The sequence below is a fragment of the Saccoglossus kowalevskii genome, chromosome 16, assembly GCF_978046115.1.
Source record: "Saccoglossus kowalevskii chromosome 16, keSacKowa6.1, whole genome shotgun sequence".
Lineage (NCBI taxonomy): Eukaryota > Metazoa > Hemichordata > Enteropneusta > Harrimaniidae > Saccoglossus > Saccoglossus kowalevskii.
The window spans coordinates 9,561,778-9,583,262 of NC_140656.1; the positions used below are offsets into that span (position 1 = coordinate 9,561,778).

Here is a 21,485-nt window from a genome sequence, read left to right on the forward strand (position 1 = left end):
CTGTATTGAGTTAATAAAATGATGTTGTATAAAAGGTAAGTTGACATAATGTTGATTCATAACACGTGTTGAGCTGAATGTTGACATAATGTTGATTCACAACATGTGTTGAGCTGAATGTTGACATAATGTTGATTCATAACACGTGTTGAGCTGAATGTTGACATAATGTTGATTCACAACATGTGTTGAGCTGAATGTTGACGTTGTTTTGTTAAGCATGTTGAACTGAATGTTGACTCATAACACGTGTTGAGCTGAATGTTGACATAATGTTGATTCATAACACATGTTGACCTGAATGTTGATGAGAGAGTCAACATTATGTAAACATCCATGAACATACGCAAGCCTTGCAGGAATATTGACATAATGTTGATTCATAACAAGTGCTGAGTTGAATGTCTCATTTAATATGTGAACACATCAATACATCAAATTTAAGGTGTACAGATAAAATACAAATTTCATTCTGACTAAATTTTGTAAAAAATGAGCTTCATGTTTCTAAATGGTATAACTCTCACAAACATTTAGTTTACTGTAAAAGCATTCATTTTTACTGGGAATTAAATTCATAAATTTTTTAGTGAAACAATGTAATTATTTATGTTCACATGGTATTAATTTAGCGGATTTCATTTAACAGCAGAGTTTACAGAAATAAAAACCAAATCAGAGAATAATTGATGAAAAGACAATTTTCATTTGGGTTCAATCAGACTGTACAGATCACAGAAATCATACTGTACAGATAATATGAAAATTAGAATAAAAATCAAAAGTACCAAATGATGAAAATGATATTTCATATTTACTGGCGAAAGATGAAAGCTATTTAAAAATGCACTAAAAACTTTTTTGTTGTTTGCTCTTGGTAAAGAAGCACCAGAGAACTATACAATATATATCATATACATTATTGTCAATATGAATTGCTGTCAATACAATGTTATGTATTTAGATTGTATTCCATAAAATAAAATAAAATGCATTGGTAGCAGAAAAGATACTGAAAACAGCATTCAGAATTTTTTTTTGACAGACTAAAAAAAACAACGTAAAATTGAGTAGCAGTGAAAATGTTATTGTGGTCCCTTACGAATGCTATTAAATCTTCAAATTGGGAAAACAGATTTCCATATGTAGGGGTGTGTAGAGGTTTCCTACCAGTATCATACAATAGTTTTATGTATGGATTGAACCCAATGAGATACAAAGTGTAGAAGAAATTGCCCAAGAATTTACTCAAGACATACATATACAGAAGTGTGCACACCTATCATCATCCCTACTCTGTATCCACTAATAGTAGTACAACCATATTGCATTATATGCTAGGACAATCGAAAAAAAAGTGTTGAAAATGTCTTTCTAAATTTAAAAACAGCCCCAAATCTGTTTTAACCTATCCACCCCCTTTTAGTAAATGGTACATCCTATTTATGAAAATATATATACGGATACCCACACAACTGGCACGTAAACAGGTTAAAACATTTCAAGAAAGTATTTCAAATGCGTTCAATAAAACACCAGCTACAGCTTACAAGTATGTTACCTAGAAAATTTGTCAAATTTGCTATTTCACATAAAATCGTTTTTTTCTTCTATATTTCAGTGAATATAATAATCCTAGTAGGACAGTATTCATTCAGGCTATCTGTTGTACATAGCTGTAATCTCAGTCCCTGTTCTTAGTGATAGAAATAAATAAAGTTTTTATTTCTTTATCATTCCTTCCACCTTGTTGATAAGAGTAAGTACTTGATCGTATAGTACAAATACGAGAGCTACGTCCAAACAAACTCTAGTCAAACGGGGAACAGTACCCTTGTAGAATCTAGAGAGAACAAAAAAAATAAATAAATAAAGAATATTTGAGGTTATTACAAGGCTACTGCAACGTATGCAAAATGGGAGTATTAAACAATGAAGGGTAATATTAGATACAAAACTACCATAAAACTCAATTAAAATTCATCTATAACATGTTCAAGTTCAATAATTTTTTCGCTGTATACTTAGTTGGTGATCACAGTCAGAAATCACAACACATCATACTGGTAATAATTTCCATTTGTAAGCTGATATTCACGTTCTTAAAAAAAACAATTATTTTTACTATCATGAATTTATTGAGTTTTTACGGTAGTGTGTACAAATGTATGTACTTACCATATATGAATCAGTTGTATTTTGATTAGTTTGGCAATTCAAAATAGCCACCAGAGTAGGATTCAACACAATGTTGGTAGTTACAAAAACATTATTTCCATGGTAACAAGTACAGGTACCCTTTCTTTTTTTGTCATTTATTCAATACACTCTTTCACCCAGAAAAATATTAAGATATGTAATTTTTTTTTATATTGTATTTTTAATAGTTAGAAACATTCACTTTCAATACCAGGGGGTATACTGTAGTTATTCATTTACTTACGCTTTGCCTCCTTCATGTTTTGCTATCTTTACAATACAGTCCCATGTGCTTTTGTATTTATGAGCATCAAGACCCTACAAAGAAATACAATTTATTACAATGCAGGAAATTAAAAGCGACATGATGATATGTAACCGAATATTTCAAAATCATCCAGAGTGAACTTTAGAAATGGTTCTTGAATTTTGGTGTTTTAAGAGACAAAAATGGCTGCAATTCGGTTAAAAGTCAATGATATGCAACTAATTTGAAGGGCGGTGGTCGTGCATGCTTGAGATATGGGACTTGTATGAACACAAGATGATGACTTTGACTTTTGTGCAAATAAATTGGATGCTACCAGACTTTAACTAGATAATTTCTTTGGTGATTGGAGGGCACAGCAGCGGTAATTAGTGCACCTTGCACTCAGGTCAAAGCTTGTAGTCGTGATTTTCATTAGAGCGCATCTGATTGTGGGAAAATTAATATTTATCGACACTAATGTCACACATGCATGGTGCAGCGATCAACACTCTTTAAGAGCATATGTATACTATTATGATTTTGTTATCAAATTTGAGCAAAATTGGTACAGGCATGTACTAGAAATGCATCAACTCAAAACAGACGTCTCTGTCTACATCTGATGGGGACTAATCACAAAAGCCTACCTGCATTCTTGTTTTCACCACATCAATAGGAGTATTACCAAAGACAGAGCAAGCACCAGCGAAGCCACCCATTGCGGCAGTCACAAATGGATTCAGTGCCTTTTTCTCATCAATGCTATATTTAATTCGATACCATGACCTCATCGAGTCCATGACTAGGAAACGAATTGCTTGGTTGCTACCTTGTTTGATGATGGTTGCCGTTGCACCTTGATATATACCACCGAAACCTGATTAAAAGAGAAGAGAAAAAGGACTCATCAGAATATAGTGTATACCATCTCAGTGTTACGACTGTGAAGTGTGTACCCATCAGTCACAATTAAATGGACTCACTCCAAATGTAATTCTGGCTTAGGGATTGATTGAATACTTAGATCAGAAGCAATAGCCCTATCACAGATCTGAAAGCAGATTCTTCTCAACATGTACCAGGGGTAAAAATTAAGGCCTGTCCATCTGTCCCAGACAAGCAGATTTTAGCTGGGAGAGGTAAATAAACAAAATGCCTGACTATGTTGACAGACGAATAAAGATGTACATGTAATGGTCCCGAGTTGCTAATGTCAAGAAAAAATAATTTCAGATTTTCAGCCAAGAATTTTTTTTCAATTTTTTATGTTATAATGTATCTTGTTAGGGACAGAAAATCACTTTTATTCACTAACCATTCAATAGATAGAAAACTTTTATTTTTAATTTCAACAACTGAGTACCCCACCTCACCCGACCCTAACATGTGTACTACACGATGAAAGCCAATATTTCTAGTCAGTACTCACCTTCATTTCGTACAATCATTCTACATCCGTGGAAGAAACCCTTAAATTTTGGATTTGTTGATGTCTGGTCATGGATAAATTTCACCTTAATGGTCTCCATGGGAGTGACAGCTAAGATGGCTTCTGATATACCAGCACCAAGACCACAAAACATACTACCAAGTTTGCTTATTTTACCATTGTTACGCTGACGCCACTGGTTTTTGAAAAACTCATTAGCACCAAATCTGTAAAATTTGAGAAAGAGAGATAATAAGAAGTGGTTTATTTTGCAAAACAACTATCCATATATACAACCAGGGACAGAATAGCGTGACTGTTTCTTGTAGAAATGTGCACCAAGAGTGTTGTATTATTCATTGTTTATGCCTCATCAAGTATTTGCTGTGAAATTATGAGCGTATGTCGCTAAAAAGCAAAACAAAAAAACAGATAACTTGTGTTTTACATGCATCTCTAAACTTGCAGTGTATGTGCGAAGAACACACTTTTATGCCCTTGGTTGTAACATAATTAATAATATATCTATTAGCATAATTACATCATTTTTCAGTAATAAACACATAACTGCCCTTATATAAGTAATGTTTTATTTAAGTTAATCTTATATGTTTGCATATCGGGTAGACCCAATTGTATTCACACATGAGAGGGGACAGAGTTAGCAAGGGTTAACTAATGCACAAACTTAAATACAAATTTCAAGTCTTTTTAACCATTAATACTAGTACAGTAAAAGGAAGGTATGTTAGTTCAACAGTTATAAAACAATATTAAAGCCAGAAGAAAAATAAATTCAATTAGTCTCATTGCATAATATCAAAAATAATTGCCGCAACTCAACCCTAATCTATGTACCCTCTTTAGGGGTTGTGAGTAAGGGTACTTTATGGACTATATAATGGCTTACCTGACAGCCGCCTTTGGAACGGAACCATATATAAGTACACTGAGACCCCGATAGAAACCAAAGTAGCCATAATTTCTCCATGTGTATTTAATACAATCCACTGGTCCTTTGTATTTAGGTTTTGCAGACCTTTCATCTAACTGTATTTGTGTTTTTACATACTCTGTGGGAAATGTGATGCAGACTTCTAGACCTCCAGCTATACCACCTGTCAATCAAACATACAAACAACCAATCAGTTACATGTTTTCAGTTAAAATGTTGAATGGTTATTTTATCAGTACTGTAATGCTCTATTAGTAGCACATCTAGAAGTATATATAAACCAAAGTTAATGTACACTGGATCATTAAAATATTATTTATTATTATTTTAATTACATCTCAATTGTACATGTACTAATAAAGTAAATATGGTAATATTAATCCAAGAAAAATTCACACATACTGCAGAATACTTAATTTTCGCTTGGAATTTATTTTCGCTGAAGGGATGATTGTGTGAAAATAAAATCCAGCGAATATACCTTTTTCCTATATTTCACATTCAACTCATCAAAAATCAGTGAAAATAAATTCCATACAAAACGGCCAAAAAGCCTTTTCGGCAAAAATTAATTCCAGCTAAAATAAAGTATTTCACAGTACATGAATACTGAATCCTAACTAAGACAAATTAATGATTGAGTTTAATCTACAGTTCACTGGTACTTATTTCAATCTCCATGATAAAATCAGTTTTACTAGATAAACCTTTTACACTAAGTAATTCACTCTATAAATGTTTCCAGAATACATGAATAATTTGTAGTCTAATCAATCATACAGTTTAGCAATCATGTGCCAATCACATCTGGTACCTCATCAGTAATCCAATGTCACTATGAATTACATGCAGTGGTTCTACGGGTATTCATGAATGAAAACATGTAAAATATAGGAAAAAAGATATATTCACTGAATTTTGTAGTGTTTTCATTGAATGTGTATAACAATGCATAACATACTATTGTAAACTAATTAATTTTCGCTTAAAATTTATTTTTGCTGAAAAGATGAATAAAATCTAGTTAAAATACTCTTTTTTTTTCTATATTTTACATTCAACTCATTAAAAATCAGTGAAAATAAACTTTACACAAATTTTTGTTCAGCATAAATAAATTATTTTACAGTATTTGTTTGAATGCACAACACAACTGTGGTGCCTTAAACATTTGCCATTTGTAATATTCTCTTGATTTGGATGAAATAAAAGGCTTTTCATGGAAGTAAGGACGTCTTAAGAACCCCAGTAAAATTTATGAAAATAAAGCAGTTTACAATACATGTGTATTTGCATAGAGCAAGGCTTATCTTTGCTATCTCAGCAACTAGCATTACAACATATTTTATTCAACGACTGGATAATGTGATTCCTAGGTCAATCCCATCATGCCTTGCAGCTATAAAAACCTTGATGTAAATTAAACATGTACTGGTAAAGTTAGACAAATAGACCTACAAATTATTGACACATTCATGTAAATAGTAGTTTTTATGGATACGACTCTAAATATAACATCAGAATATTGGAAATTATTTATGCTGACATCACCAATAAGGATCGATGATTTTTGTTGTATTTCATAAAATATGAATAAATATTATACATATTTAATAACCTTAATAAATATGTATGAAATTGCACTTCATGCAAAAGCAAATACAAGTAGCTTACTGAAGTGTGGTTCAGTGATTGAACCCTAGATAATATAGGTCAAAGGTTGAATACTGATCTCTCTAAGCCGCCAGGGAAGACAAATGTAAAAGATGTCTTTTTTTAGCTAGCATATATTACTAGTATTGAGTTAATTAACACAATATGAGACGGAATGTCTGGGTTGTATGTCTAAGTTTACATGTATATACTTGATACAATACAAAAATATATAAATACAGTACAACTAAATGTACTATCTGTGATACATTGTGAAGTAGGTACGTAAGCCATTACAGTATGACTTGTGACATTATCATTCAGTACAATTATCTGTTTTCAGGGTCACTAAATTAACCTTAAATTGTATGAATATTTTGAAAAGATGATTGAGATAGTAAGACAATTTGACAGATTTATTCCCTTATCTATCCAGTTGATGAGAAAATCTAGTCATTCACCGTAAGTTAATATTTCATGATGAGTGAATTTTTTCTCCTAATTTATTGATCAAATAGAATTATTCATTCACTTGATCTTATGTGATTCATGTGTTGGAAAACTCTGCTATGATTATGAATATGTAACAGAAACTACAAATCCAATGCAACTAATTATTTCAATGGCACATCTGTGAATTACGCCAGTCAATGCATTCAGACAATTAACCTGTATTCTGCTAGCCCCTGCCAGTATATACTTTTACATTGACTTGACCGAATAGGGGTTAATGTTTACGTTATTTATTTATATTATATAATTTATTATCTATAAATGGTTCTCATTCAGAATTTTTTACAAGCTAAAAAAAAAAAATGGAAATCTATGTAGTCTAAACAAAACTGAAAAGCAAACAAAATAAAATAAATGAAAAAAGTTTTTATTCAAAGCAGATTTTTGTTTTCACTGGCTACCAGCTCTTCTTTACACCACTAAAAGGGTATTACCTTGAATCAAACTTTGCATAAAACTAGGGAGCCTTTGCTAATCAAAGAACAGATCACAAGTCTTTCTTTCCCTGCACTTTAAAATCTCAGGGGTAAATCATTGCGGGTTTGTGGTGATTCTTTAAACATGACACTGTCACAACAAATATGTAATTCAGGTACAGCAATAGAGAGATGTACGAATAGATGTAGATTTCATAGTTTAATCAAAAATTATAAATGAAAAATAAATGAATGAAAAAATAAATGAAAAATTGCACTTGTGTTAAACAATCAGTAGTATGTACTAAATAAATTTAATCTAAAGTTCCTAAAATGAGCAAACTGTAATTCAATAACTCATCTACCAGCCTGTCACTGAGAACTGAGTAATATAATCAATTTCACTACTGCATGGGGGCCCTGAGGTTATCGTAACTTTTAATACTAAGTGTACACTTGCTGTAATATTTGATACGATGATTTGATATTTTGAGTCTGAACTGGAATAGTAAGTACAGGGTAGAAAGCCAGCAATTACAAAATGAGCAAGGCTCCTATATAAAGATTCTAACATTTTAAAAGCACTACAAATTCTTGACACCCTGAACTTGTTACCATGGAAACAATTCTTCCAAAGTATTTACCAGTAAACCTTACTCTGGTGGTCATTTTGAAGTGATAATTACCCAAAATGCATAGGTTCATAAATTTGTTGTGATTAAAACAATATACAGTAAATGCATGAAGTACGAAACCTGGGTTAGGCTTATTTTCAATTGCCACGATGGCCACTTTTTCCATTTCCAGGAATTATATTCTGAAGAACATTTCAGGACAGGTTATAGTGACCTTCACATATTTACCATAAAATGATCAAATCATAAAAACTTTCAACAGGAAAAATGATAATGATACATTGTATACATGCAGGGATTGCGTTAACCCCATATATTGCTTCCCGGACTCCAATAATTGAAGAGGGACCCAGTTTTTCAGGCATGTTGGGGTCCAATCTCTAATAAAGTTAACCAGGGGCAAATTTCAATTTCTTAAAATTTTGTAAATGGGACTCGTCTTGCTAAGACACTAGCGCAAACCCTGAGTCATGTAATATTATAATGTAACGTGATTTAAGTGTTCTACTTTCATGTCTGTGGATAATACCGGTAGTATGGATGGCCAATATGTGATACTTACTACAAACAAAGCCTAGCATCAATTGAATAATATAAAAAATATTTTGTACAGCAACTGTAAGCAAACATTCTTAGTACGCAATTATTCATATAATGCAACATCTGATACCAGAGAGCATTAAAAAAATTTTACAAGTTTTGTTGTGATGTGATGTTTTGCACAGGATATTATTATTAAATTAATTATCATCAAATGACAACTTCAAACCACTGTAATATTTTACAACATAAAGATTATAATGCAATAATTTTATTAATTTGCATTGATATGGGATAGAGTTATTTTGTTTATTGCATCCCTTCTACCCAGTAAATTATGTACTTAGCCTACTGACTGATTTTATCATAATGTAGGTCAGGCACTATAAAATAGGAAATTTTTGCTGATTCAGTGAAAAAATAAAATCCAGCGAATATACTTTTTTTCCTATATTTACATTTAACTCGTCAAAAATCAGTGAAAACAAAATCCACACAAAACATCCAAAAAGTCCTTTTTGGCAAAAATTAATTCTGGTTAAAATAAAGTATTTGACAGTATATATGACTGCATGTTGTTGCCAAAATTACAAAAATAATATTTGTATACTGTAAAACCTAAGACTTGCATACAGTCTTTTGTATGTGAGTATATAAATGGAAAAAGCTTGGTTACCGCGAAAAAAATCTGAGAGATTTGTGTCCCTTGTAGACGCCCTCTTGCGACATCAGTAGCAATGACTGTCACTGGTCTAAATGTTCAGTGCGTGATGCTATGTTTGACAGGGTTATTATTATTCCACCAATTAGCGTTAAGGTCAAAACAAGAGATAAATTAGGATAGTTATTATCATTTTCACATGTTTGTATTTCACAATATTCTTTGAGGTTATTACATGTGGCATTGAAGGTGTACAAAAGATACTAGGCCATGCATCACTTCAATAAAACCAACAAGAGACTGTTGATGCATACACTTCTGGTTGCAACGTTATTTGATAGTGTGTCCATTGGTAGCAAAAGTCCCAAACTTTCCAAATTGCATCTTTCTGCCGAAATTCCAAACTTATAAAATATATTTGACCAACATACAATACAAATGCATTCCAGAGTCCTTGACAGTTGTGATACTTGATTTTGTTGGCGTGCTAGTAATCATTTACTCGCCATCCACAGCCATAATGAAAGATTATATTATAAAATTATATGCATGCCTGCTCGAGCCAAAGATTGTGTAATATGTAAATCATGCCAATCTGTGATGTAATTAAAATGCTCATCAAAGCAGGGAGCTGTAATGAAAAAAATCTCATTACAGCTTCCTGATTAAAGCAAGGGAATCCTCACCAGGGACACACACAAGTCTCTTGTTTGTTCCATGGTAATCTGGTTTTCGCAGTAACCCTGCTCACATGATATTATATTTTATTGAATTTTACTCATCGGCGAAAATAGTGTAAATTAAAACCAGCGAATAATTAATGTGTTTACAGCATGTATAGAGATTTTTCGCCAACAAAGTACAAAATGTCAAATAGACAAACCAGAAATACACATGCAGTACTTAAAAACAAGGACTAACAACAAGATCTATGCCTACTTGGACATTTTAACACATGCAATGGAATGAATATTCAGGAAGTGTTATGTATATACCATATCAGTTAGTACATCCATGGTCAGTTAAAGGTCAAACTCATAAATGGAAAACAGTGAAAAGATTTAGAATACAACCATGTTGACCCTGAAACAAAACCATTGTTTTTATCCAAATAGAGAACTATAACAACTGAAAGCAGCTTGACAATAAATCAGGATCTGAAGAGTGAATAATTTACTATTATACATACATGTTAATTATTAATATATATACATGTAGTTCTTGTTTCTTTATATAGTTTCTATTGGGAAAATTATTTCATAGAATACACAAAGATGATTGAATTGGTTGTAATATTATCTTACAACATGCAATGCTTATAAAGAAAAATTATGATGATCACTATGATTGTTTTAATTGATTTGTTTTATCTATTTGCGTAGTTGTTGTTCATGTGATTAATTAAAGGTGTAACATCAGCACCTTGGACCACTATTGTCCAGTGCTGTTGTTGTAAGATGTCTCTTTCTGTCATCATTTATTTATTTATTTTGTAGCAACGCCTCACAATAAATCCCCAACTTGTTTAACTGGCCAGGTTCTGCAGCTGCTGGGTAAATGAAATCTGGTAGCAAGCTGTTTCCCCTATTTGTTATCAAGCTACATTATGACATTGTGCTCAATATTTCATGGATCTCCAGGTGTTATGTTATCGTTAATACTCTATTAAAGACACAACATCAGTGCCAAGAACCACTATTGTCAAGCGTAGTTGTTGGTGAAAGGGCTTCTGTAAGTCTAAAATCATTAGAGATGTTACTATTGTTTATTTGGGGGTACATAAGCAATGATAATTACACAAGAAAAACAAGACTGCAATTTGATTAATCCAGAAAGACAGCTGTGTTGACCTTTAGTCAAAGTGTTAATTATTCAATGCTGCAGCAGATTCTATCAATAGGTCTATACAATTTCAGGATAGTTACATTGACCACATGTTTGTAAATATAACTGTGTATACTACACATTGTTTTAGTGCCTGTAAGAAATGATAATTTGGGAAATCGTGAAACAGCAGAGAGACTACACATTTTTTACTACAAGCTAATCTACAAGCATCTAAGGGGATTATCGAATATGTATATAATAAGCAGTCTGTTGTGGGTTTAATAGTTGCGTTCACGCACAGCTCCTTAGCACGGGCTAAGAGGTCAAATTCCTTAGCCCGTGATAAGAAAACGTGCGTGAACGCTTAGCACGGGCTAAGAAATGCTAAGTACAGGTTAAATCTGATCCGAATTTAAGACGCGATCTAGACCCTTAGCAGGGGCTAACGAAGTATGCGCGAACGCTTAGCCCAGGGCTAAGCGCCCTCTGCGGCGACCTTTGGGTGTGAAAATTGTCCCATGTTCGTATAACGACTCTATTCCACTAGTCATTACTCCGTGCTCGCTTCCACATTGATCGGGTCGCTGTATTAGAGCGTACAGCAGCTCCAATTGTAGACAACATAAATTTTGTTCGCTGTCTACGACGTGCATTAATAAAACTCTGTATTCTGTTACGCCCGTTGTATACTGTTTCTGTGCATCCAAATAAGTTGGGTCCGTCTTCTCCTCACGTTCCTGTGCATGTCGCTTCAATATTAGAAAGAAACATGCCAGCAGCAGAAATAGAACCTTGTGTGTGTCATCCGTTTTTCGTTCGTAAATAGCGGCTTACCAAAGGTCACCGACTAATGACACCCCTTAGCCCGTGCTAACGACTGACCCTCTCTGTGCGTGGACGCAATTGGGTCCAGCCGAAATGCAAATATGCTAGATAAGTCTAAATCAGCTTAAATCTTAGCCCGTACTTCGTGTAACGTGAACACAACTAATGGCAGGGGACCTGGTTGATAATTCTTGTTAGTTTATTGGCAGTGTATTTCAACAAACCATGGACAAATCACCACACAGTCAATTCTGTATTGTAGCTGTGGCATAAAATCACTGTTATAATGTCGTAGATATTCAATTTGGAGATATGTAGGGGGACTAACAAGTCGATGAAAAATTTGATCAGAACTCGATAAGAGCTGTTCACAACAAACAATGTCACTTGAAAAGAACTAAGCTCCATTTGTTAAGAATAAAACCATATGCAGGTCTTTAATTAGGTGTGGCCTGCATGCATACTATTTGTATAAAACCAGCCAGCATACAGACTGTTGTTCACATTGATAAATACAATCACATCTATTATTATACAAAGTAACTCCTTGATTAAAAAATATACACACATTATTTATTGACTTTTGTTTACTAGCTATACAATCAGAATTTTATTTTTGAACTTTTGTATTGGAAAGAACAGTTATATAATTTTATTTGGAACGTACCAATGAAATAAGACGGCCTCGCACCACCTTTACTCATTGCATCATGTACTTACAGTACACCAATAGAATTGTGAGGTTCTACCACACCTCCAGTCTCGGCCAATGATACTCCACTTGCAGTAAATATCCAGGGGTCAATGATAGAGTGTATTTGGAGGTCATCGACACATCACACGATCCAGTGACTAATTTCTGAATGTTGACATTAATTTACAACGCAAATACACTGAATGCGCGGAACAATCTGATGTAAAATAGTCAATTAACTTAGACCTTCACAGATATTGTACATTTCTTCAAAAAACACGCAAAGTCTGATATAAATTCTATCTACATGGAATTTTCCCCCGATGCGCCAGGACGGAGATATTTTAGCCGGCGCCGGGATCAAGTTGTCTGTCGATCCATGTATACATTATTATAACAAGTACAAAAAATACACTAGTGAAATATGAAAATATATAAATATGTTCAGTGATTCAGTTTATGGTCGACCCCGCTGGCTACTGAACATGACCCAGGATTTCCGATGTAAGTTTTATAAATTATTGTCTGACTGCACGTATACACCGATTGTTACTCACCAGCTAAGATTCCCTTCAGTGGATGGGTCGGTGGAGTAGCACCAGCTGCGACGGCCAAGGATCTCTGACGTCCGAAAGGATCCTGGAACGGACCCGATCCATGTGGCAATGGTTTTGATGTCATCTTGTGATACGGTGTGAATTTACAGCCTACTAATCGGAGCAGCGTCCATGCAACTAAAAAGACACAACGTATAGCTTTTCATAGACTGCCAGCTGAGTTGACATTTGGCAGAAGGTCACATTACATAGCATAATCACGCGAGAGTAAGGTACCGTGAGACTGTCTATCACATGATCAGTCATTCTCCAATCGTAGTCGCGGGTTTCTCCCTAGCAACGTGTGTTTTTTCGAACAAACTATTTTTTTATAGGGGGAATAATATTACAGAGGGATTTTTCAAGAATATCAGTAATTGACATGTACAATTTTTGTATTCAATTATCGCTAAAATAAAATGATTTTATGGAAACACATGAAGTATTCTCTCTTTGTTGTTATGATGCACACATTTCTCAAATATCCTAAAAACCATAGATTGCCAAGAATGTGAACACCTTCTATACTTTAGGCCAGTGTACCATGTTGCTATGTAAACGCAGCCAATGGTTTATTCTCACCAAAACAAGTACAGTTCAGTTCCATGGTAGCAGGTCAAAGCAGTTCTGCCTACCTTTAGAGAGTTATTTAACCGTATTCTGTGATTTTGGTGAGTATAAATCAGTAATATTGTTCTGAAAGGATATAATATTCATAACTTTGGGCTAAAACACTACTGTACAACCAGCTAGTTCTTAACAAGGGCTGATCAGTTTCGTTCGAAACGTGAAGCGATTGAGCGGCATGCAAGTTCGCGAGCTTTCGATCATGGAGATATACTCACTTTAGTGACATTAACTACTAGTATACTTGTGGTTGTATACAATCGTTGTGAAATATTCACTCAGTATATGATTTGCCATGGTGACACAATGTGAAAGAAAATTCGACAATGATGATATTTATTCTCATACCCATTCTGTCATTGGATTTTGATAATCTTCTCAAATTCAATATGGCGGTCCTTGCATCTTCAATGATCTAGGCTTTTGAACATTGGTTATTACTAGTATACGTCCGTTATTGCACTAAATTAAACTGTCATCATTGTCCATGGGACAGTTCTGTTTTTGTTTTTCTAATGTCCCATATTTACTGAAACATAAAGTTATGGTCGTGTCATGAAGCTCAGTGTGTTGTGTTCACATAGACAGTCTGCATATACAGACAGTATATGTTTACTTTGATTTGACCACAGGGAGCCCAGGAACTATAATCAACTGTAATACGCAGTCTCTATGAGCGGGGGGGGGGGGGGTATTGGCTGGTATCTAGTGTAAGAAATAGACAAGGGATGAAGGCTCCAGCCAGCTCACATTTTTTAAACTCGAAAAAACAGACGAAAAAAATAAAATCTAAAAAAAATACCAGGTTGAAGAATATTAGTTGCTCCTTCGAATTTCGCCAAAGCCTTACCTACATTTTACCGATATCTGCAGAATAAATCATGAAAACTACACAAATTGATCCATTTAGGAATTCCTAACGGTTAGTCCGAACGCATGACACCGTTGGAGGCGTGGCCTGTTCAGCATTTGTCAACAACCAATCACAAGACTGGTTACGAACCAGTTGAGCAAGGCTAACCCAGTCGTGACCTCGATGTGGTTCGTAACCAGTCTTGTGATTGGTTCTTGACAAATGCTGAACAGGCCACGCCTCCAACTGTGCCGTGCGTTCGGGTTGAACTCTGATACGATTAGGCCCTGACATGGCTCTGACCATGTAAACACATCGGGCCCAAAGATCGGGCCAAAATCACGCCCTCAATTGTCTTCTACAAGTAAACCTATCATTTCAATTATGGCGGAGACAGCATCGTCTGTAATTTCGCGTAATTTGTGGCTTGACGAAGAGGTACATGCCCTAATATCTATTTGGCAGAGTAAAGAAATACTGTATTAGGCTGATAGCTCAACAAAATACAGAAAAAATGGTGTACGAAATTATGCGACAAAAATTTGAAATGACGACTGGAAAGATCCAATGGAAATTGAAGAATGTGTTCCTACTAGGTTTAGGTTGATATTTGTTAGACATATCACAGTTACACATATAACAGTTGAACAATTAAAATATGGTGAATTTGCATGACAATACAGGGGTTACGACCATATGGCCGGCTACAAGCACAAATTGGCCATCTACTTTCTCCTATGACCGCCTACGCCCGTCTTGCTGCAGCGCTTCGCATTGCCGAGAGCCTTTTTATTTTTCTTTGGCCTAATGTTACAGGATGATGGCCTGCTATTTAATACATTTGTGAAACCCCTGCAATAACTTAAGCGAATAGACTGTAACACATTTAGTGTATTTTAGCTGTCGTGTATCCTGTTTATTCGAGCTTCATGTTTTTTTTCTCCCAGCTCAACAGGATAATACTCTGACATGTATCGTGTCATGTAGAGCAACAACAACACAAGCACGACACCAAAATCGTTTTCAGCCATGTTGTTTTTATTAGTAATTGCACCTGTGTATATACAATACCCATCACTCGTCTGTAATTCAGCCATCCCAAGAATACCAAAGAAATAAATTGTTCAAAGTTCCAAGATCTTATGTAGCATGTAGTCTAATCATAAGTGTATCACATCGTTTGCTGACCTTTTTGTTACAAGTATCAATGTACATGTGTACTTTATTTATTGCATATTGAACTGCCACCTTCAAGTGTCTGACTTATTTCCGTAGATTTACAAAGTATACAAAAATGGCCAAATTAATAACAGCGCCACCAAGGTTCACAAGAGAAGAATGGGTTGTAGCAAACCATTCAAAGTACAATAATGCTGAGAAACAGAGGGCAAGTGCGGAAAGACTCAAGGCAGAAAGTGACAGACTTATTGATGAAACCGAGAAACATACTAAGAAAACACAAAGAGATGTAAACAAGAAATTTGGTGAGTATCAAAATCTGTAGTTTTTACTGTAAAATAAACATAAACACATGAGGTACAATGTAACAACATTATGAGTATAAACCTGCCATGCAGCAAACTGGTTTTATACATTGTAATAATACACTGTAGTTGATGTGTGTTATTTGTGCTCCCAAAATGAACATTGTACTTGCTTCACATATGGGAATCAAAACACAATATTTAAAACCACTTTATTTTGTGTAGAGCAGAGCAAAGTAACTATTTTATTTCATTATATTGGTCAGGACAAAATGTTAAGATTGTGGCCAGTGACTTTATTTTTAAATCATTTTTGTGTGAAGCAACATTTTCGGATATTGTAGTCATTGCTGTCTCATGATGTTTTTGTTTCTGGTGCTAAAAAGCATGTGCACTTACGAACCAGTCTCCATACCAACTGTTTTTTGGAGGCAGGGCGAACAGTACTGATTTATACTGCTATTCAGCAGTCTACCAGGAATCAACCCCACAGCCTCAACCATAAGATATTCCTTCAAAGTGCAATATTACAGCCTTATCCTATCTCTTCACCAGACCATAGTTATTAATCTTTTTTACCGGTAGTAACAATGATCAGGCTCAATGGACAAATGACTGAACTTTATAATTGCAATTTAATTTAATATTTGTCTCAATGTTTTTTTTTTACAGAGCAAAGAATAGATGACATCAACTTCTGGAAAGAGGAGCTGGATCATAAATTAGATGACAATAAGAAAGAGAATGACACATTGTTAGCCTATAAGACCAGATTAGAAAATGCACTGGATGCATGTCGGGAACCACTAGCCATTGCACAACAATGTCTTGTGAATAGGTGAGTTAATTGTAATTGATAAAACATTTAAATTATAGAACTCTATTTTATTGGTTTGTTTTGATCAAATCATGTGTACATTTAGTGATGTGAGTCATATGTGCATGCATCAGTCAATAACAAAAAATAGTAATTGAAGTAATTTTTCATTTCAGAGAGGGTCGTAAAGCCATTGATCTGGTGCATGATGATGTTCAGAAGAATCTAATGAAAGAAGTGGAAACTATCCAGGGTGTGATGGCGTTACTTCAGAAAACACTTGACCAGACAGTAGAACAGATCAGGAGGAGTAAATCTGCCAAGTTCTACTTGGAGAAAGATTTAAAAGACAAATTCTTGGCTAAAGACATTGATGATGCATGCCATGATCTCAGAGATAACACACCTGGTATTAAATACAATGAAGGTGCTGCCAAGATTGAGGCCAAGTGAGTTTTTATTTTAACATTGAATAAGAATAGTGGCATTATTACTGTTATCACCGCATTGTTCAGTAAACCCAAACAGCATCATTGCTAAAAAAACTTGACGACTGTTTTGATGTGCATGTTTGGAGAGCATTATGTGATTGAAACTCAATGGATCCACCAATATAAAAAGGAGACATCAAACTATATAGAAGGACATAAAATATCAATAGAAGATACATTTCCCTTTCAATCAATTTCATCAATTTGTATAAATTGGCAAACGACAAAGATATCAACAAAATTAAACAAATTATATTTGCTATCTCACACGACATACCCACATAAAAATAGTTTGATCTGTATTCAGTTCCAATCACGTAACAATCTCCAGACATACACAGCAAAATAGTCAACAAGTTTCATTGTAGCTGGCAATGCTGATGTTTCGGTGTACAAAACAATATGGTGGTGTAAAGGTGGAAGGTGAAAGGTGTTTGTATGTGCTTGATGATGCAACACCTGCATTGATGCCAGCGTTTTGCATTTGTATAGATATGCATACTGTGCAGGATTTAGAAATTTAGATTTATTGAGTCTGGACAATCCGCTTTTATCATAAAAGCACATTGTTCATGATCCTTGTATTTTAACCTTTCGACTTGGGATCTAACATTTGATTCTATTATCTATTATAGCTCTGTTACGCCGGATGATTGGCAAGAGTTCTCAAACAAAAACATAGAAAAGGCAGAGCGTGAGAAGAATGCCAGCATCAGCTTGCGTAGTATGATTGATGCAATCTTGGAACAGACTGCTGACGATATGCAGCGACAGGTTGATGAGACTGACTTGGCATTTGATAAGAGAATCACAGAGACTAAAGCCACCAAGGAAAAATTGGAAGATCATTTGTCAAAGGTAGGTTTTGTCATTTGCACTTTAATTTGAAATCATTTCCATACATTCCATGATTTACTGCAGAAAGGCCTGTATGGAGTGCCTTCGGATTCACTTTATAAGTAAATGCACATTGTTGTATTGTAGAATAGTATGATTGCATGGCATATGTTCACGTTTAAAAAATTCTCACAAATATTCTGTATCTGAAAATACACAGGTTCAAGGTGAAATTCTGGAAATGGAGAAAAACATTGATAAACTGCAGAATGCCATTGACGACAAAGAAGGTCCAATGAAACTCTCCCAGACACGTCTAAAGGAGCGTACGAACCGACCAAATGTTGAATTGTGTCGTGATCCTGTGCAATATCGACTCATCAAGGAAGTTGGAGAAATCACCTCTCACATTGATCGTCTGTCACTGACCCATGCCCAAGCCGAAAGTGAACTCAAAGGGCTCATCCGTAACCAGCTGACCATTGAAGAAGACATAGATATCAAGGCCAACACTGTTCAGATAGACGATGTTGAATGCATGGGGCTTCGTAAGAGCATCAAAATTAAGAAGTTTTAAATTAATAGAACCCTTAAAGACTCATGAATGAACGTAAAACATTGCATATTAAAAAAAAAATGGTCAGCTGATAAAGTTAATGTATTTATGTTGCTGGTATCTTTGTAACAATACTTTCCTTGCAAAATAAATAAATACAAATGTCATTCAATACTGTCATTGTTGATGCAGAGTCTTTTGTGGAGAATATTTAGCTACCATCTGTACAGGTTTCATTGTTATTCTAAATTGAGAATTTTATCAACTCTTTCTGTAGTTTGTATATACAGCAGTCTTTTAAGTATCCGAGTAGCTATAGTCAGTGCGTTGCAAAAAACGACAATTATTCTAAGAGTATTGTGTCTTTAATTAAATTGTATTATTTTAATAAAGTTTGAAATGAAACTCAAGTGTATATTTCTGTTTTCTTTAATGGATTTTACTAACTACAGTTTTAAAGGTTTGTTTCTAGTCTCACTGTTAAAGCACATGATGTTATCAATATCATATTCTGTTGCTGCTAATGAAAACAATGGTCGAAAACTCTCGAAAAAAACTGTACTTTGGACTAGTTATTGACTTTCTTTAACAGTATAACAAGATTACCCCAGAATTTGTTTTCAAGTAAAGCACAGAGATAACAACAACATGGTAATCAAAGCACACATGTGTCACTTGAACCCGCGGACATGTACAGCACCAAACCACCACAGGACATGGGAGTGGCTATGGCCTGACTAGCATTATAAAATGTCTCAAAACTACGGTATTCTCTGTACCTCAAATGGAGCATGTCTGATTTGGTAGTACCGATAACTATGCGATTTTCAAACATTGTGTTGTGCAGTGCAAAACCACACACATTGCATGATGTATTATACAGAATGGCAAAAGTAGAGTCATTTCTATTGTGTATTCTCATTGAAGAAAATTATCCATTAAAATTTTCATCTCTATTTTAATTTGTATTGTCTACACATCACTGGAACAAATCAGCTCATCAATATGTATCGGATAAAAATAAATGAAAAAAAAACGTACCAGTATTGTCAGGAAGACAATTATGACTACCTGCACTATTATTTTCCGATGATTTTTTTTGCATTTTATTTAGCATCCTATTTTATAATGTCAGTTTATATATGGGACTAAGTTCAGATTATGCTCACTTATGTTTTCTGTTCACTTGCAAATATGCAACTTTTATTAACTGAATACTACCCTAAGCTAAATTTTGTTTCATGTTATTTTTTTAGAAGTCTAAGTTATATACGATAATAAGATTAACATTTGCCAACATATTTTGGACAACCTCTAAGATATTGATATCCAATAAAAAACACTCAGTGAACATTACCATAATCATGTTTTTGACCTTTTCCCATGATGCAATGCACAATGAAAACATTCCAAAGACATTCGTGTTTGTATTTGAGGTAAAGAGAATTGAAACGCTCAACACTATTCAATATACAATTAAGAGTAGAGATACTTTTAAAATTTTACTGGATACATAAATAAAACAATATAAATTGAAACTTATTTATTTCATGAACAAATACTTGCATATAATGACAATTTACAGTATTAAAAGCCAAATTTCATAATTAAATCTGTAACAATAAGATATGATGGCACATGAGGAAATCAGTTCTTGTGAAACCCATCATAGCATGCTCTATAAAACCAAACTGGGGAAAAATTATAAGACATATGTTTTGATTGTCTGTAAACAAAATTTGACAAAGTATGGTACAAAGAAAGGCGAATTGAGTATACTTCAGATTGCTGTTAAATCTTTGTTACCGGTATACCAGTAATAAAAGTAACTGTAAATATTTCACTATACATATACCCTGAAATTAATCTTATAAATTTAAATAAACACTTATATTATCGTAATTCAAAATCTATACTAGTTTATTGTTCTACAGAATCTAAAACAGCATGGTCCTAATTTTAATCATGATTTGGTTTACATCAAACTTTTCCTTCTTAATTTTTCTATTAACATAATTCTAACGCTAGATATTGATTGTGTTACCACCATTTCCAGAAATAATGGTCTACCTCTAAGGTTGCCTCTCATTGGCTCAAATACTAGTATAAAACATGTCTTGCTCTCATTGGCTACTGTGAAACCATTTATTTTTACTCGTTTGAGTATATTCACTGTGTTTTAATTTCACTAATTTGTCAAGCAACAATGAGTTTTATTGTTATTTTACATGTTAACGTAGATTTAATTTAGTGGATTTTACTTATTAGCGAAATTAAAAGACAGTGAATAATTAATGCATTTACAATATATATTATAATTCTCAAACTTACAATGACACCCTGTCCAATCCAAACACATATAAATTGCAGAAATTTAGAAATACCAATTTAGAATCTCAAAATTCTATCCCTATCAGATAGAATGTCAATTTCACTAACACTTTTTGTCCAAAGCCTGGCTAATTAAAATATTACTAATATTAAATACCTTTGAAAAATGAGGCTGCATTTCACAGACCGAGGTATTACAGAATGTAAATTCAGAGTTTGTGCAAAAATTCAAACTTTTATAATGCCCAATATAATGATAGGATTCACAGCTGTGCAATCATGTCACTTGTACATGA

General features: G+C 34.0%; 2 protein-coding genes across 2 annotated transcripts; one reads left to right on the forward strand and one right to left on the reverse strand.

Annotated features, from left to right (window-relative positions):
* Positions 1–1,134: 1,134 nt before the first annotated feature.
* Positions 1,135–13,375, reverse strand: LOC100377319 (tricarboxylate transport protein, mitochondrial-like). The gene is made up of 6 exons (XM_002734158.3): positions 13,155–13,375; positions 4,789–4,996; positions 3,879–4,105; positions 3,097–3,326; positions 2,444–2,517; positions 1,135–1,843 (listed from the first exon to the last, which is right to left on the reverse strand). Exons 1-6 carry the CDS (start codon positions 13,276–13,278, stop codon positions 1,723–1,725), a joined length of 984 nt encoding a protein of 327 aa, XP_002734204.1. The 5' UTR covers positions 13,279–13,375; the 3' UTR covers positions 1,135–1,722.
* Positions 13,376–13,767: 392 nt separating this feature from the next.
* LOC100377173 (tektin-1-like) lies at positions 13,768–19,268 on the forward strand. Its single transcript, XM_002734157.3, has 6 exons — positions 13,768–13,864; positions 15,949–16,157; positions 16,830–16,995; positions 17,151–17,423; positions 18,101–18,323; positions 18,523–19,268. Exons 2-6 carry the CDS (start codon positions 15,968–15,970, stop codon positions 18,877–18,879), a joined length of 1,209 nt encoding a protein of 402 aa, XP_002734203.1. The 5' UTR covers positions 13,768–13,864; positions 15,949–15,967; the 3' UTR covers positions 18,880–19,268.
* The last annotated feature ends 2,217 nt before the right edge of the window (positions 19,269–21,485 follow it).

What these genes read in the sequence shown, in the direction of transcription:
- LOC100377319 (XM_002734158.3), bottom strand. Translation starts at nt 13,278, where the DNA reads ATGACATCAAAACCATTGCCACATGGATCGGGTCCGTTCCAGGATCCT. An exon ending in ACTGAAGGGAATCTTAGCTG is followed by an intron (nt 4,997 to 13,154) that starts GTGAGTAACAAT and finishes TTTGATTGACAG; the next exon opens with GTGGTATAGCTGGAGGTCTA. An exon ending in AAACATGAAGGAGGCAAAGC is followed by an intron (nt 1,844 to 2,443) that starts GTAAGTAAATGA and finishes TGTTCTCTCTAG; the next exon opens with ATTCTACAAGGGTACTGTTC.
- LOC100377173 (XM_002734157.3), top strand. Translation starts at nt 15,968, where the DNA reads ATGGCCAAATTAATAACAGCGCCACCAAGGTTCACAAGAGAAGAATGG. An exon ending in CAACAATGTCTTGTGAATAG is followed by an intron (nt 16,996 to 17,150) that starts GTGAGTTAATTG and finishes TTTTCATTTCAG; the next exon opens with AGAGGGTCGTAAAGCCATTG. An exon ending in GCTGCCAAGATTGAGGCCAA is followed by an intron (nt 17,424 to 18,100) that starts GTGAGTTTTTAT and finishes TATCTATTATAG; the next exon opens with CTCTGTTACGCCGGATGATT.